At 45.4% G+C, this 17,131-nt stretch overlaps 1 protein-coding gene across 1 annotated transcript in view; it reads right to left on the reverse strand.

Moving 5' to 3' along the window:
- Positions 1-17,131, reverse strand: part of TRAPPC9 (trafficking protein particle complex subunit 9) — a 730,305-nt gene that overhangs the window by 513,900 nt on the left and 199,274 nt on the right. Inside the window, exon 16 of the mRNA XM_012461180.2 lies at positions 12,858-13,010. Coding sequence (XP_012316603.2) covers positions 12,858-13,010 — 153 coding nt within the window. The remainder of the gene's footprint in view (positions 1-12,857; positions 13,011-17,131) is intronic.

Raw genomic sequence — 17,131 nt, forward strand, 5'->3', positions numbered from 1 at the left:
TTTCACAGAGTCAAAGCAGAGGGAAGAACAACAGAGATGGCAGCAGGGTGAGGGCATGGAGGGAAGCCCCGAGCCAACCTCCACCCAGACGCACCTCCCTCAGCCCCCAAATCAGGAGCCCACAGGCAGGGGGCAGCTGGGGGCGGAGGGGCGCTGAGCCACGTGAGCAGAGGACAGAGCCTAGGAACGAAGTGTAAGAGGGACTCGGATGGAGGCCTCGGGAGTTCCAGTGTTTTCTAGTAAAGAGGAAAAGGAAGAATCTCCAACTGAATGGGACAGAGCTGCTCCTGAGGCAGAAAGAACAGCGAGAGTACAGGGGGAGGATGCAGCCACCAGGAGCTGGGAACTAAAAACAAGACTCCAGCCCTGCCCAGGAGAGGAGGGTGGGGGAGGGGAAAGGCCAAAGTGCAGGTGCGCCTCCCTTGCTCAGAACTCACTGGCTGGAGGCCGCAACCACCTCCTTACCTCATCCCCGTGCAGGGGATGCCTGGGAGGCGCCTCAACACCCACCCCAAACTACCGGGCACTCAGCCAGGCCCTCTACTCTCCCCGGCCCCTGGGCTCTCAGGAAAAAACCCAAGTTTCCATGAAATCCCTGGCCTTCTTCTTAGTAACACAGGATTGTGGGAAAAACTCAGGCATGCAGAAATTGCAAAGAAAAAAAGAAATATTATGGCATTAAGATTCCAATCACCTTTGTCTTTGAATTCTGAGTAATTCAGGATGAGTCACTGTTCTTTAAAAAATAAGACTACGAATTCCAAAAATTGGTATTTATTTTCAAGAGCAGTAGCAGACGAGGACAAAGACACTGAATAACTGTCCCAATTTCAGAGTACAATACGGGGGAAGGGGCAGGTTATGAAAGTGAATATAATGCGTTCAAGAGCGATGGCTCTCGAATAAAATTAATTCCTGACCACAATGATAAGTGGAAGCGTCCGTTATCATTAAATTGTGAAGAAGCAAAATATAATGAAATGCCAAATAGAAATGTTTTTTTCACACTAGTCTCCAATTCTGGACAAAGAACTGAACTGATTCCAACTTTCCACAGGCAGTTTGTCTTTCGCCTGATAAACATAAGGCATTTCAGGCAAAAAGAACTGCACTTTTCTAGGGGACAGAAGAGATTCTAATGGGAGCTCACGAAACTACCTGACCTGCTACTAAATTGTGTGCTGCAAACCCAGCATCATCCAAAGGTGACGGCGCACAGGGGCCCCAGGGAGAGGACATCCTGGGAAGAATTCTGCCTCCCCAAGCTATGGGGTCTCCCCCGCACTGCATGTCCACCTGGCACACTCCGGGTTACGACCTTCCTGCCTCACCCTTGGGTGATTACACTTACCACCTGCCATGCCCGGGTGAATCTCAGATGACACTTCCAAATCCAGCCCACTCAGCTTCTTTTATTTTTTGAGTCAGGGTCTCACTCTTGTCGCCCAGGCTGGAGTGCAGTGGCACAAACACAGCTCACTATAGCTTGGAATTCCTGGGCTGAAGCAATCCTCCCACCTCAGCTCATTTTGCTTATTTTTTGTAGAGATGGGGTCTTGGGTCTTGCTTTGTTGTGCTGACTAGTCTCGAACTCCTGGGCTCAAGTGATCCTCCCACCTCTGCCTCCCAAATCACTGGGATTACAGGTGTGAGCCACCACACCCAGCCCCACTCACCTTCTTAAAACAGTTTCCCATCATACCAGCCTTCTTTTAAAAAGCTGTCAGTGGCTCTCCAGTATCTTTCAACAAAGGCTAAATTACTTCTGGAACTTCAGCCCACCTGGGCCTGCCATTCCCACAGGGATCCCCTCCTGCTCCTGCATCCTCTAAGCTATCCAGACCAGCCTTTATTCAGGGCCACCCTGTGACCTGCATCCCTGCTGGTGGTATCCAGCTCATCTTCAGTCAGGACCTGTTCAAAGACCCTTCATTCAGACTAGGCACGGTGGGTGGCTCACGCCTGTAATCCCAGCACTTTGAGAGGCCAAGGCAAGTGGATCACCTGAGGTCAGGAGTTTGAGACCAGCCAGGCCAACACGATGAAACCCTGTCTCTACTAAAAATACAAAAATTAGCTGGGTGTGATGGTGTGTTCCTGTAATACCAGCTACTCAGAAGGAGAATGGCTTGAACCTGGGAGACGGAGGTTGCAGTAAGCCGAGACAGCACCACTGCACTCCAGCCTGGGCGATAGAGTAAGACTGTGTCTCAAAAATAAAAATCAAAAAAATTTTAAAAGACCCTTCGTTCAGAGTTCAGAAAGCAACACCAGATCGTCACAGCCAGACAGCTCTCCCGCCTCTGAACTCAGGGTGTGGAACACTTGGTGGCCTTCACAGTGCACCTTCTGTCCCTCACTTGATAAATGTAAGACAAGAACCTGCTCTGACCAGGCCCCACTGTGTACTGGGAAAGGAGAGAGCACAGGGCAGCTGCGGGGGAGACACAGGGAAGAGCGAGCTCTGTCAAGAGAGGACATGGAGGGAGACGACACACGAGGGCTTGCAGGAGGGAGGGAAGGACATTCGAGGGAAGAGCGCAGATGAAGGGCGAGGGAGGCAGCATAGAGAGAGAGGGAGAGAGATTGGGACCAGATTACATAAAGCCTTAGACACCAAAGTGAGGAGCACATTTGTTTTTGAGAAAAGTCTAATACATACTGGAAGACTGATTCCATAGAAGATGGATTCAACAGTGCCAGGCTAGTGACAGGGAGAAGAGTTACTAGGCTCCTGTGATGGCTCAGATAAAAGGCGTTTCGCATGGGTACCAAGGCAAAGAGAGACAGAGGATGGAGGGATACTTAGAGAAAGAACAGACGAGCCTTGGGGATGAAACTCCAAAGGTGAGAAACCATCCAGAGCGGCCCCAGGCCCCTCATTGGCACTTCCGGGCAGATTATGATGGCTTTCGCCACCAAATGAAACATAGGAAGGTGAGCCATTCTGGAGAGAATGACATCCATCAGAGTTTGGATAAGCTGAATTGGAGGTGCTTTTGGGAGAATGTCAGGAAGCCAGCTAAAAACATTAAAGTGGAATTCAGGACAGAAATAGACATTTCAGAGTCATTACCATCGTGTTAGAGCCTGTGAAATTATTTAGGAAAAATAACGGTGTAAGATAAGAATTAAGGACAAAACTGTCAGGAACATCCCTAGCTGGGATGCAGCAGTGAAGGAGAGTTGGGAACAGATGGTCAGTGTGGCGTGGCAAGGGCCCGGGGAGAGAAGCTCCCACCTGCAGGAGGACTGCCCAGGCCACTGGAGTCTCATGAGGATGAGTGAGTGGCAACCACAGAGGGGGTGGGGCTTAAAGGCCTGATTTCAACATGTAGAAAAGCACAAGAAGGTTGAGAAAGTGAAGAGGAAAGAGCAGCCAGAGAGAAACCCACGGCTTAGAAGAGGATTTGGGCACGTCGGCTGAGGGACCGGTACAAAACTGCTCAAAGCCTGGTGTGCAGAATCCCCCGGAGGATGGGTCAGAAACACATATCACAGCCCAGCACCCACAGAAAGGGATGTCAAAGAGCCGGGTGGGCCGAGGAATCTGTTTTAGCAAGGACACTTTGATGCAGGTGGTCCATGGACCATGACCTAGAAAAACAAGGGCAAGTTCAAAAGTCCAAAGAGAAAGGATACCTGACCCGGAAGACAAGTCAGAGAATCTGCCTCTGATGAGAAGAGGAACCCATCCTTCTCCAGGACGAGACAGATGGAAAAGCAAGTGTATCCCAGAGGAAAAGGAGGAAGCAGAGTTTTCTGCCTGATGGTCTCCATGGATCTTTGAAAAGAGACCATCTGCTGAGAGGAAGGGACACAAGAGTGGGGGAAAGAGTAGCATGTTGACAATAGCCAAAACTAGGCACACACTCGTCACCATGTCTTAATGAATGAATGTTCAGTGGGAGAGCCCTATGATACAGATCAGCATACTTTCCCCATAGTGTTCAAACTCATGAGACAAACTGAACACTGCTCACCACAGTCAACCTGTTCCTTCCCAAGCACCAGATGACTTAAGGACCCAGTGTGCCGCCCACTCTCTCTTACCCTCCTCTCTGACAAGGACAGGAAGATTCCTTACATCAACTGCTATCATATCCCCATTTTTTTAAAATCAAGTCTCCATTTGTCCAAAAGAATTGTGAAATTCACTTCCCAGCAAACCAGAAGTTTACAGCCACCACAAAGATGGACCTAGAAATAGTGTTCTGTTTGTTCCCTAAGGCAGGGGCCCACAGCCTCTGGTGCTGGTCGGTGGCCTGTGAGGAGCTTAGCCGCACAGCAGGTGAGTGAGCATTCCGGCCTGAGCTCTGCCATCTGTCAGATCAGCGGCGGCGTTAGGTTCTCATAGGAGCACAAACTCTACTGTGAACTGTGCACATGAGGGATCTAGGCTGCGATCTCCTTAGGAGAATCTAATGCCCGATAATCCAAGGTGAAAAAGTTTCATCCCGAAACCATCCCCTTGCCACCCTGGTCTGCAGAAAAACTGTCTTCCACAAAACTGGTCCTCAGTGCCAAAAAGGTTGGGGACCTCTGCCCAGAGGGAAGGAGGGAGTGGATAACAGCAGGAAAGCTCCGCAGCAGGCAGGGACTCTGGTGCTGCTGTGTGAAGCCTTGGACAAATCATTCCACCTTCCTGGGACTCGGGTTCCTGTCCTGTAAACCAAATTGATTAGCTGACATCTACCGTCTCGTCTCATTCTGTGATACTAGGGATCACCATTTCCCATACTGAAATTGAAATGCCACATTTAATTATCATGTCTAACAGAAACTGTCAGCAGGGAAAGCTGACATTTCTCTTACAAAACCAAAAGCCAAAAAGTACACAGAGAAAGAAAACCAAATTAAATAATTAATTAATTGAAAAGGAAACCAAAGCAGGTGATGCTTTCATCCCACTGTCAAGAAACGGCAACCCCGAAGGCAGTTTTCATCTGAGGCATCAATCCCAATAAAATCAAAACAGTAATTTATCAATCTTCCTGACAGCTCCCTATGCTCAGACACGTTCCTCAGACAAAGAGAGCACACGCAGCAGCCTGGCTCGATCTTCCGGATAATTCCTTCATGAAAACCTTCTTGGATAAAATAATTTTTCCATCTCATCAGATGAGAAAGCTGTCTAATATGCAAAAGTATTATTACTAAGGTATTTCCAATTCCTTTATTCTTTTACAAAATACTTTACTGTGGAATACAACACTGATAAAACCGCCAAAAATAAAGGTATCGCTTAATGAATTATTATGAAGCCAACACCCTGGAAAACAGCACACAGGTCCAGAAGCAGAATTTTGCCAGCCCCGCAGAAGCCCTCCATCTGGCCATCCCAATGCCGACTTCCTCCCTCGGCCCACAGGGCCCGCCACCCTGACTTTCCGCTCGTCGCTTCCTGGCTTCTCTTTGCCATTTTACCACCTAAGCACGCAGCAATGAAACTACGGTTTAGCTGTTCCTGTTTGTTTTGAAATATGTCATTTAATTCTCTCCTAAACTACAGAGAGCCTTTTCATCTCTTTGTTTTGTGTCGTGTGTGTGTGTGTGTGTGTGTAAAACACAAGTAAGTTAAAGTTTGCCACTTGCGCCATTTTTAAATGTACAGGTCAGCAGCATTAAGTACATTCCCACTGTTGTGCAATCATCACCATAACCCATCTCCAGACCTTCATCTCTTCTTCCCCCTGATAATTTACTTATTGAGGGAACCAATTCATGGACTGCAGGGTTTCCTGGAGTCTGGACTGCCAACTCTGTCCCCATGGCATAGTTTAACAAGTTTTTCTGCCCTCTGAAATCCTGTGAATTAGCAGTTAGAGCTAGAGTGCTGATCAGTCTCAGGTGTGATTCTGGGACACTGCTAATTCACAGAAGGTGCTGTGTTCTCCCAGCAGGAGGAACATAATGTGTGGTTGTCTCTTATTTTGTTATGTGGATGCTTACTGTCTCGACCCATTAATCTATTAGGGATAGCAAAATGATGATATTCTAATTCTATCATCCTTTCCTCAATTCTTAGCTCAAATATTCTGTAAAGAGAGACTCCCCTCTTCAGCTGTTATTAGATCATCCAACTGCACAGTCTAAATTAAAAAGGCAGAATAAACACTCATTGCTTACCATTTTCAAAATGATAAATCACTTCCCCATCTTATTGCAAGGGTGCACAATTCTCCCTAGTAGCACTGAGAACTCATGGATTGAAACACAGTTCGCATTCTTATTGACGCTCAAATTGCCAGTGGTCACCTCTTCGGGTGGAGCCTTTCAACACAACCTCCATGCTCTCTAATAGCTCCTTTGCTGCAAGTTTGACGAGATGCTCCAAGACCACCTTCCTGCTCTGTTTCCTGCTCCACATCTAGAACTGGTTCTTTCTTCAAGAAGCACTGGTTTCTCTGAGTGAAAAAGTGTGTTTCAAGACCAGGAGGTGGGCATTAGGAATGCTCAATGCTGCTGGACTGGTCAATTTCTAGACTTGGACAGTGTACAGGCTAGGAGATTGAAAATTTTCAAATAGATCATGATTTCTTGCTGATATTTTTATTAAAATTCTAGACTACAAGGTTTTTACTTAACCTCATATCTGACATCAGTTACTTCCTGTCTTCCATATGAGAATCTTAGTTCAAAACTAGATTCAGATGACAGAATGAGATTATCACAGAATTAATCATTTACTTTACTCCACACTGATACAGTTTCAGAACATGAGTACTAACACTATCTCCACCAAAAAAATTACAGAGAACAGTTTAAACATTATTTTCGGGGCTGGGCCTGATGGCTCATGCTTGTAAACTCAGCACTTTGGGAGGCCAAGGCGGGCAGATCACCTGAGGTCAGGAGTTCAAGACCAGCCTGCCCAACCTGGTGAAACCCCATCTCTACTAAAAATACAAAAAAATCAGCCAGGCATGGTGGCACACACATGTAGTCCCAGCTACTCGGGAAGCTGAGGCAGAAGAATCACTTGAACCCAGGAGGAGGAGGTTGCAGTGAGCCAGGATAGCACTGTTGCACTCCAGCCTGGGCGACAAGAGCAAAACTCTGTCAATACTTTTGGGCTGCACATAGTGGCGCATGCCTGCAATCCCAGCACTTTGGGAGGCTGAAATGGGCAGATCAATTGAGCTCCTGAGTTCAAGACCAGCCTGAGCAACATAGTGAAACCCCATCTCTACAAAAAACACAAAACTGAGCCAGGCGTGGTGGTGCGAGCCTGTAATCCCAGCTACTTGGGAGACTGAGATGGGAGGATGGCTTGAGCCTGGAAGGCAGAGGTCACAGTAGGCTGAGATCACACTACTGCACTCCAGCCTGGGTGACAGAGCCAGACTTTGTCTCAAAAAAAAAAAAAAAAATTACTTTTGCATATGATTTCCCATGCTCCCCCTATCTTTTAAATTATTGTGATGGATTCTATTAAAGCAGGTTACCGGGACCTACTGTCTTCTCCCTTTGAATGCTCATTTGGTCTCAGCTATACAAGCAGCTACATGTTGTATGCTCACCGCAAGTCCTTACGACAACGTCTCTAGTTATTTTGGCTGGGCTTCCCTAGTAGTATCCTCAAGAAATCATGAGAATGTAATCCTTGCAGTCTTGCATGTTTACAACAATTTGTTTAAGCCCTGTATACCTAAAAGTTAGTTTGGCTGGGCCTAAAAATCTCTGGTTCAAATTCTCATCACATGAGTATCTAGATATAGTCTAGATATATGCTATTCTACTGGCTTCTGGAATACTGCTGCAGTCAAAAAGTCTGATGATAATCTGATATTATTTCATAAATCACTTGCTATTTGGGTCTGAAGGCCCAAAAGACTTAATCTTTAAGTCCAGTAATATAACTAGAATATGTCGTAGTCATTCTAAGTCAAGATTCTCATGTACACAGTGTACACATTCAAGAAATAGTTTTGAGGGTTTGGTTTTTTCCTTAATTACAGAAAGTTGTTTGTGAATTACAGTTTTTCATTGTTTTGGTTTCCTTCTCTGGAGTCTCATGGCAGATGTATGTATGTATGTATGTATGAAGGAATCTATGTATATATGAATGTATCAATGAATTAATGTATGTATCAATGAATTAATGTATGTATCAATGTATGCATGCATACATGCATGCATGTTAGATCTTCTTTGCCTACCTTCTAAGTGTGTCATTTTCTTTTTAATCATTTTTCTTTCAATTCTTTTTTCTCTTCTCTTCATCTTCTGTTTCCCTTATGTATCTGACAGGTACACTTAACTCACTAGAAGCTACATTGCTAAAAAAAAAAATTCCTTATATTTCAAATTCTTTCCTGAGTTATATCCGTCTCATTTCTGAGTTTTTCTCATTCAGATTTAGGTTATTCTTTTGTACTTCGCGTCTTTTAGCTCATTCTGGATTTTTGTGATTTTCCTCAGCTTGCGAGCATGTTCTTCTGGAAGACTTTCATGGTTTGCAGGTATGTTGTCTTGCTGCTTACATTTTTATTAGAATCACTTTACATAGAGTTTGGCTGTGATCCTATTCTGTTGACCAACTTTACACGAAACTAGTTTTCATGAACTTTTAGGAGACAGTTCAGGATAGCTCTTCCAGCTCTGGTAAATGTACATACTGTATTCTGTGTTTTTGGGTGGTACTCAAAAATATAAGAAATGACTTTCTAGACCACTTAACTGTAATCCTCCCCGAGTTTCAGCCAGACCTTTTCTTTCCTTGGTTCTGCTATCTCACCTCTGTTCCTAGCAGCTTCTCTGCAGGTGAGGCTTTGTTCTACAGGAATTATTTGCACTTGTCTGCTATTGGAATACGCAAACTCCTTCATGTTTCAGCTGCTGTTCTCAGCTTGGCCCACTGCACTGTCCAGTGAGCACCTGAAGGCTTTTTGGGGATTCCTGTGTGTGTGTGTTTCCGGCTTCCTCTTGTGCAGATGGTGAAACCATGTCACTATCAGTGGTTTGTCCACATCTACTTGTATTTTGGGGTCTGTGGGGATACTCAGGTATCTGGTTTTGCTGTATATTTTTGCCTATAGGTATTTGGTTTTTCTATTGTAGTTGTTCAGTTTACTTGACTGAATAGTTCATATATTCAAAACCTGTAACAGTTTGCCACTGTCTTCTAGGACTTCCAGTTTTAAACATAAAAATCCAAGAAATAAGAGATTTCAAGTATTATCAGGATCACAGGAAAAGAATATACTATTTTGTGGGTGACTTCTCTTACCCTAGGCTAGTTATATAAAGAAGATAGATATCTCCCAAGAATTTGAAGATAAGGGAAATAACTTGCTTTCTGATGTTTCATTTAGAAACCATTTCTAAAATTCACTTAGAAATCAAAATAACATATCAAAACAGTGCTCTACAAAATCTTTTTCTTGTTTTTTATTTTGAAAAATATCGATCCTACAGAAAAGTTACAAGAAGAGACATGAAGATCCATATCTCTTTATCTAAAGCCACTAATTTTTTTCTAATTTCAACTTTTCTTTTGGATTTAGGGGGTACCAGTGCAGGTTTGTTATATGAGAATACTGTGTGATGGTGAAGTTTGGGAAATGAATGATTCTGTCTTCCAGACAGTGAGCATAGTACCCAACAACTGGCTTTTCACCCCTCCCCTCACTCCCTGCCTTCTCTTGTAGTCCCCCATGTCTCTTGTTGCTGTCTTTATGACAATGAGGACTCAGTGCTTAGCTCCCACTTATAAGTGAGAACATGCAGTATTTGCTTTTCTATTCCTGTGTTAATTTGTTTAGGATAATGGCTTCCAGATGCATCCATGTTGCTGCAGAGGCCATGATTTCATTCTGTTTTATGACTGCATAGTATTCCAGGGTATATACGTACCACATTTTCTTTATCTAATCCACTACTGATGGCCACTTAGGTTGATTCCATGTGTTTGGTATTGTGACTAGTTAAAGCCACTAAATTTTAATAATTTGACACTTTTACTTTATTTCTCTGGATTCACATTCACATTGTATTTTTTTCCTTTACCTTATTAAAGTAAGTGCAATCAAATGATCTTTCCCTCTTAAATGCTTCTGCATTTATTTCCTAAGAACAAGAATTTTCTGCTACAATTTCAATTTCATTATCATATTGAATATATTTGCCACTGATACATAATATCTTATAGTACACATTCAATTTCCTCAATTGTCCCAAAAAAGTCTTCTTTTTTAAAATCCAGGATACAGTTAAGGATCATGCACAGCATTTTATTGCTATATCGCTTCAATCTCCTTTAATCTAGAACATTCTTCCCACCTGCTTTTATAAAATGGGAATTATAACATTTACTTTATAGAGTTTTTGCGAAGATTAAATAGAAATAATGCAAATAAAAGTGGCTAGCCCAGTCTTTACACGCGACATCTGACAATGCTCAATAAACATTATCTTCTCTGGGTCCCACACTGAATGCAGGATCCCGGTCTATGCAACAGTTCCACGGGTTGCTGGGAATTTTTTCAGTGGCGTCTAACTTCAGTAACTATAATTAATGCAAGTCCACACCTGAGAATGTGGTCCCCCACGAGATGTCTCTGAGAGTGTTAGACTGTGAGCTGCAGGGAGTCATCTCCCAGTTCCCAGAGGCCACAAATGAGCCTCTGGCTCTGTGTTTACAGCTGCGCCACAGAAGGCCACAGCGATGGCCTCGTGCTTCCTCAGACTGAATTGCACGTAGCAAGGCACCCTCCATGGACCAAGCTCTGGAAGGTTCTTCATGCCTACATTTTCCTCCATAAAACTTGACCTGGTTTCCTCTGTAAGACTTACTTAGAGATTCGCTGTCTCTGCCACATACTATGTAAACAACCAGCCAGAGCTTCTATTAACTGTTATTAATAAAGGGGCATCTCATGAGTAACAGCCGTGTGCCATGACCAGGAACCAGGCCAGCATCACATTTACAAACCACTTGATAACCGTAATTCGAGGTCAGGTTTGGTTTTACTTTAAAAGATAGAAGAAGGTATTCCCAGACTGCAAGTCCCAAATTGCCATTTGACTCAATTTTTCTCTCTAACCTTGGAAGGGCAGAGAGAACGCCCCGGTCCCCTCCGTAACAAAAGGCAGAGGCACAGTAACAACAGGACAAAGCAGGTCTGCGTTGAACACATAAATTCAAACAACCAAAACACAAAAAGCCAGGCTTTCCACTTGGAAGCCTTCCGCACTGTTCCTCAGGACTGAGACGATACCAGCAGGCAGTGGTGGAAACCACGGTCACGGTTCCCTCACTCTTGCCTGGAGTCCACGTGGCAAGACATGCCCCTGGCATAGTATCCAGTCCCAAGTGTTCCGAGGACAGGTGCTGGGCACCACTTGTTCTGCCAAACCCCCTTCTTGGGAAAAAAGAAGTCAGAACCTAGGTAACCCTCTATCCACTGATTAAAAAGAAAAAATGCAGTTCAGTTCTATAAAGCCATTTACAAACAAAAACAAGCCATTTCATCAGACATTTTTAAGTCTTGGTATAATTTTCAATCCTCTTGACTTTTTCATTTTCTAATGTGTCCAGCCCTAAATCTGTTTTTCTACCTTTGTTAACAATATAAAAAGAGTATTTTACCAAGTACCAGCACTGTACAAGAAGCTCATGCCGACTATTTGCAGGGGCTGCAGAGAGCAAACTCCATAGAGGGCATCTGTTAGGGACTGAACTGCCTCCCCACTTCCCCAGCTGCATCTACTGAAGGCCTAAGCCCCAATGGGACAGCTTTAGGAGGCGGAGCCTTGGAGAGACAATTAGGTTTAGATGGAGCAATGAGGGTGGAGCCCCCTTTAGGAGATGAGTACCCTTGTAAGAAGGGGTGGACACCAGAGCTCCCTCTGTCCTCCATGTGGGGATGCAGCAAGAAGGTGGCCATCTGCGAGCCGGGAAGAGGGCCCTTCCTCACCGGAAAATCACCATGGCTGGCACCCTGACCTCAGACTCCCGATCTTCAGAGCTATGAGGAAATAAATCTTGGCTATTTAAGCTGTTCTGTCTGTGGTATCTTGTCAGCGGAGCCTGATCTGACTGATAGATGGCACACTGCCTCCCAATGAATGCTTCATAATTTGACATAATTAATCTATGAAATCTTTTTTTTTCTTTTTTTTTTGAGATGGAGTCTCACTCTGTTGCCCAGGCTGGAATGCAGCGGCTCGATCTCAGCTCACTACAACTTCCGCCTCCCAGGTTTGAGCAATTCTCCTGCCTCAGCCTCCCCAGTAGCTGGGATTACAGGCTTGCGCCACCACACCCAGCTAATTTTTGTATTTTTAGTAGAGACAGGGTTTCGCCATGTTGTCCAGACTGGTCTCAAACGCCTGGCCTCAGGTTATCCACCCGCCTTGGCCTCCCAAAGTGCTGGGATTACAGGCATAAGCCACCTCACCCAACCAATCTGTGAAATCTTATCTCTAATCAATCCTAATGTTACAACAAATATAAATTTCCATTTCTTTCACACTCCACCTCCTTATAGAAATCACCAGACTTGAAAGGAAAACTTTATCATCACAGCTAATTAGATGTCTAAAGAATCACAGCAGTTATACTTGAAAAAATGCAGTAATTCCTACATTCCACTAATTTAGAATGACCTCCTGGCAAATGAGTACAAAATAATAAAGAGTGAGAATTAAATCATTTAGCTAAAAAGTACTTTTATTACTTTCAGACACATACAGTAACTCACTCTGTTAACAAAGTGCCCAGGAGGTGTCTCAGGCAGCTTGAGTTAATGAATGACAAGTTACAAACAGAAAACAGCAGGCATCAAGGGATGGTGATTGCTACACTGTATCTAGGACCCTAATGTGCTAATTAAAATTAGGAAAGAGCTTACCATCACTGAGATCCTGCAGGAGATTCTCCTGGCAGGAGAAATCCAGCTTCACTTTGATGTTGATTGTGAACGTGGCCACCTTCCCAGGCTGCAAAGGGAACTGGGCAAGGGTTTCCTCCAGCTTCCAGCTCAAGAAGTCACCGTACAATTTTTCTACAATAATAGCAATGACAGTGATGAGGATGCTGTAACTGAGGCAGTATGGGACTTACCAATCCCCTAGAAAATTCTGATGCATTCTCAAAAGCAAAGGAAAAGGAAGAGCTGTTAAAATGTGTAAGATCAAAGTGACAAGAACATTCCAGAACCAAGGAGTGTTGCAAGTCAATCACCCCATTTATGAATGAGGCATAGGGAGGAAGAACCACTCATCTCTAGAGGCATTGAGCCCAGGCCAAGCCATCCTGACTGCTTAGTGAGCAACTCCTTCTCACTGACCAAATAAATGCTGTTTTGCTCTTATAAACTAAATCAGAGTTAAACTAAATTTCTCCACAATGCATATCTTCTGTATTATATCACCTTAAAGAGAAACAGATCCAAGTGTAGTCAGGAAAGTATATATTCAATATGAGACACTTCTTCAGAAAAAGAGAATACAAAATGAAAACCCAAGCCAGATGCAGTGGCTCACACTTGTAAACCCAACACTTTGGGAGGCCGAGGCAGGATGAATCACTTGAGGTCAGGAGTTTGAGACCAGCCCGGACAACATGGCAAAAGCCCATCTCTATGAAAAATACAAAAATTAGCCGATGTGGCAGCATATGCCTGTAATCCCAGCTACTCAGAAGGCTGAGGCAGAATTGCTTGAACCCAGGAGGCAGAAGTTGCAATGAGCCAAGATCGCACCACTGCACACCAGCCTGGACAACAGAGCAAGACTCCACCTCAAAAAACAAATAAATAAAATAGCTGGGTGTGGTGGCTCACGCCTGTAATTGCAGCACTTTGGGAGGCTGAAGCAGGCAGATCACAAGGTCAGGAGTTCAAGACCAGCCTGGCCAGCATGGTGAAACCCTGTCTCTACTAAAAATACAAAAAATTAGCTGGGCATGGTAGCGTGCGCCCATAGTCCCAGGTACTGGGAGGCTGAGGCAGGAGAACTGCTTGAACCTGGCAGGTGGTGGAGGTTGCAGTGAGCCAAGATCGCACCACTGCACTCTAGTCTGGGCGATGGACCAAGACTCTGTCTCAAAAAATAAATACATTAAATAAAATAAAATAAAAACACAGAATTAAGGATGGCACCTTGGGAAGGGCCTTCAGGAGAGGTGTTTCCCTTGCTTTCTTGTGAATACACCATGGTCTTTAATAAAAAGTCTTGAATGTTAAAGTCACATGACTTTGGTGCCTCTTTGACACTGACTAACTTGAGTGCCATGGAGAATAACAATCCCTTGGAGTTAAGGTGTCTTCATGTGTAAAATAGGGTAACAATTACTGCACCACAGGGTTATTTTACAAATTCAACAAAGTACTATCTGTAAAAGCACCAAGAAGACCAGGGCACTGTAAGAACTTCAGGGAACACTGGAGGAAGAGGAACAGGAAGGGGACACAGGGAGGCCACCGCTGGTCCCCCTAGAGTAGCTGCGTCCCCCCACAGCTCCAGCTCCTACAACCCAGGCAGAGTATGACATGCTGCCTTGATATCCAGCGAAACCAGAGGGCCCCAAACAGCCTCACTTTAAGTCCCCTCCTGACTCTGCTCCTGCAGATACAGGGTCCCTCAGCTGAGCAGGCCTCCTAGGTGCGCACGGGAAGCAGATGCAGCACTGTGTCCTGAGTGGTGGGTATCAGTGCCCCACAGCCTGGGAGAGACTGAAATAAGCCAGTCACATCCTCCCCGGGAAGCCTGGGGCAGCCTCCCTCTCCATACTCCAAAGCCCGCCTCCCCCAGCCCCTGCTCAGCTGCTCTCTCTGTTCCTGAGTGCAGCCCCACGTGGACGTACATGGCATGGTCTCCTCCTTCCCCAGCTGTGAGTGTCTGTGACCAATGAACTGCTATTGGGTGCACCTGTCCTGTGTCATGTGCTAGGTGTTTGGCTGTCCCCACATGATAGGGCAAGAAACCCTCCTGACCAACACAAGGGTCAGGAGGCCATGAGCATGGACGGGGCCGTCCTCCCACCAGGAAGGGCCCAGCTTCCGGGCTCTGCGAAGACCCTCTTCCTGGTGCCCCTGCAGCCTAGGAGGCAGGAGCAACCTGCTGCTTTCCCACCATCCCCTTTCTGGGAACCAGTTCTCTATGCTAAAGTTCTGCAGTCTGAATAAGGAGACAGTTTTAGAGAGATGAAGTAACTTATCTATGGTCACGAACTACAGAATCGATCTAGAATCCTAGATCCAAATGATTCCAAAGCCACATTCACCTCCCACATGAAGATATTTCATGGTGAAATTAAAATATAAAGTCCTGGTCAGAGTGCCCAGAATCAACCTCACAGGAGCTCAGTGGAAGACCAAAATCCCCATGAAAGAAAAAAGATACGTGGTGTGCTAACTCCGGAACACAAGTACAAACTGAGCTTCAAAATAAGCAGCCGTCCTCCTGGCCGGAGGTGTGCTCGACTGCGGCACAGTCCTGCAGAACTGGCGAAGCTCCCTCTGGAGCACGTCTGACAGACAGTGTTTATGTCTCCGTGTTTCCTTAAAGAAGGATACTAACACAGAGACAGATCCAGGGGACAGCGTCCTTGAAAAGTGTTTAGAAACCACATCGCATTCATTTATTTACTTAGTCATTCACAGAACACCTCACATGTGCCAGACACTCCATGTGTTAGCTCACTTAATCCTCACAACAACCAGTGAAATCATGGAAGGAGGTGAGCATATGTAACAGGTCATTCAGCTGTCAGTGGAAGACTTGGCATATCGCGGCTGCTCAATAAATATTAGCTGCTCTTCAGCATCACCCAGTCTACCACCTTGGATGGTGTAATATTATCACCTTATTTTAGAATGACCTGGGAAAAGACAAATGGTAGGGAAAAGGATGACTGAACTGTGGAGAGGGCTGGTTCCTGGAAAGTCAACTTTAACGACAGTCTGAAGAATGAATCCCTATGTTCAGATGGTTTTGAGAAGCTGTGGGCTGGATGCAGTGGCTCACGCCTGTAATCTCAGCACCCTGGGAGGCCAAGGTGGGCGGATCACCTGAGGCCAGGAGTTCAAGACCAGCCTGGGCAACATCGTGAAACCTCGTCTCTACTAAAAATACAAAAAATTAGCTGGGCATTGTGGCGCATACCTATAAGCCAAGGCAGGAGAACTGCGTGAACCCAGGAGATGGAGGTTGCAGTGAGGTAAGGTCAAGCCATTGCACTCCGGCCTGTGCAACAGAGCAAGACTCCATCCCCATCCCCCAGAAAAGAAGCCGTGGCGTTGGATGAGATTCTTATAGGAATTTGGTGACCGAAAGGGAAATGGAGAATTGGAGGGAAGTATTATCCAAAACTCAAAGTGGGAGATGAAATGGGTCAACAAGCATCACCTGCAGCAGAAGACAGTGCATTATACCCAATTCTAGCCACTCTAATTACAGGACAAAAATCTAAACACTTCAGCCAAGCTTTGGGGACAAAGTGCTGGTCATATTGGTATTTCATGTTGATAACAGGTTACTGAATTCTCTGTCTGGAAACCCACTTCAACGCACAACATTTGGCCCTCGGTTGCTCAGGGGAATGTGTAGATACTCACATATGTGATTTATCCTTTAGAAGGTAAGTCATTCAGTCAGAGAAAGAACAAAGATCTGTCTCCAAACGGGACAAGAACTTCAAAGCCGTCTTACAGGTGAGAAAGTAGAAGGAAAAGGAGAGTCTGACACAAAGCTGTGTCGTCAAGTGGGGTGCGTCTTTCTTCCCGCTTCTTCAGAAGGGCTCTCAGGACATCTTGGCTCATTAGTAAGAAAGGTAGCTGGCGTCCTTCCTTCCCACCTGTCCTCTCAGGCCATGCCAGTTCTCTACCTGCTCGATGTGACCTCCTCCACACAGGGCCCCAGGCAGGCCCTCCTGGTTCCACCTGGTTGCCATTCTTTGTGTATTCTGAGACTCTACCCTCCCACAAGACGCTGGAGCCCCTTTCTACTGTGCTCTTCTGGAGGGGCTGGTGCATCTGTGAGCAGCTGCAGAAGCTGTGGTGAAACACAACTGAAACTACAGCCCTGGCTTCAAACCCCAGCTCCCCGCCTTCCTAGCTTGCCCTTGGCCATGTTACTTTCACGGGGTCTCATCTTCCCCTTCTTTTACAAGTAAAGTGGGAGA

Source organism: Aotus nancymaae, unplaced genomic scaffold (genome assembly GCF_030222135.1).
Source record: "Aotus nancymaae isolate 86718 unplaced genomic scaffold, 86718_ANA_hifiasm-v0.15.2.pri h1tg000036l, whole genome shotgun sequence".
NCBI classification, from domain to species: Eukaryota; Metazoa; Chordata; class Mammalia; order Primates; family Aotidae; genus Aotus; species Aotus nancymaae.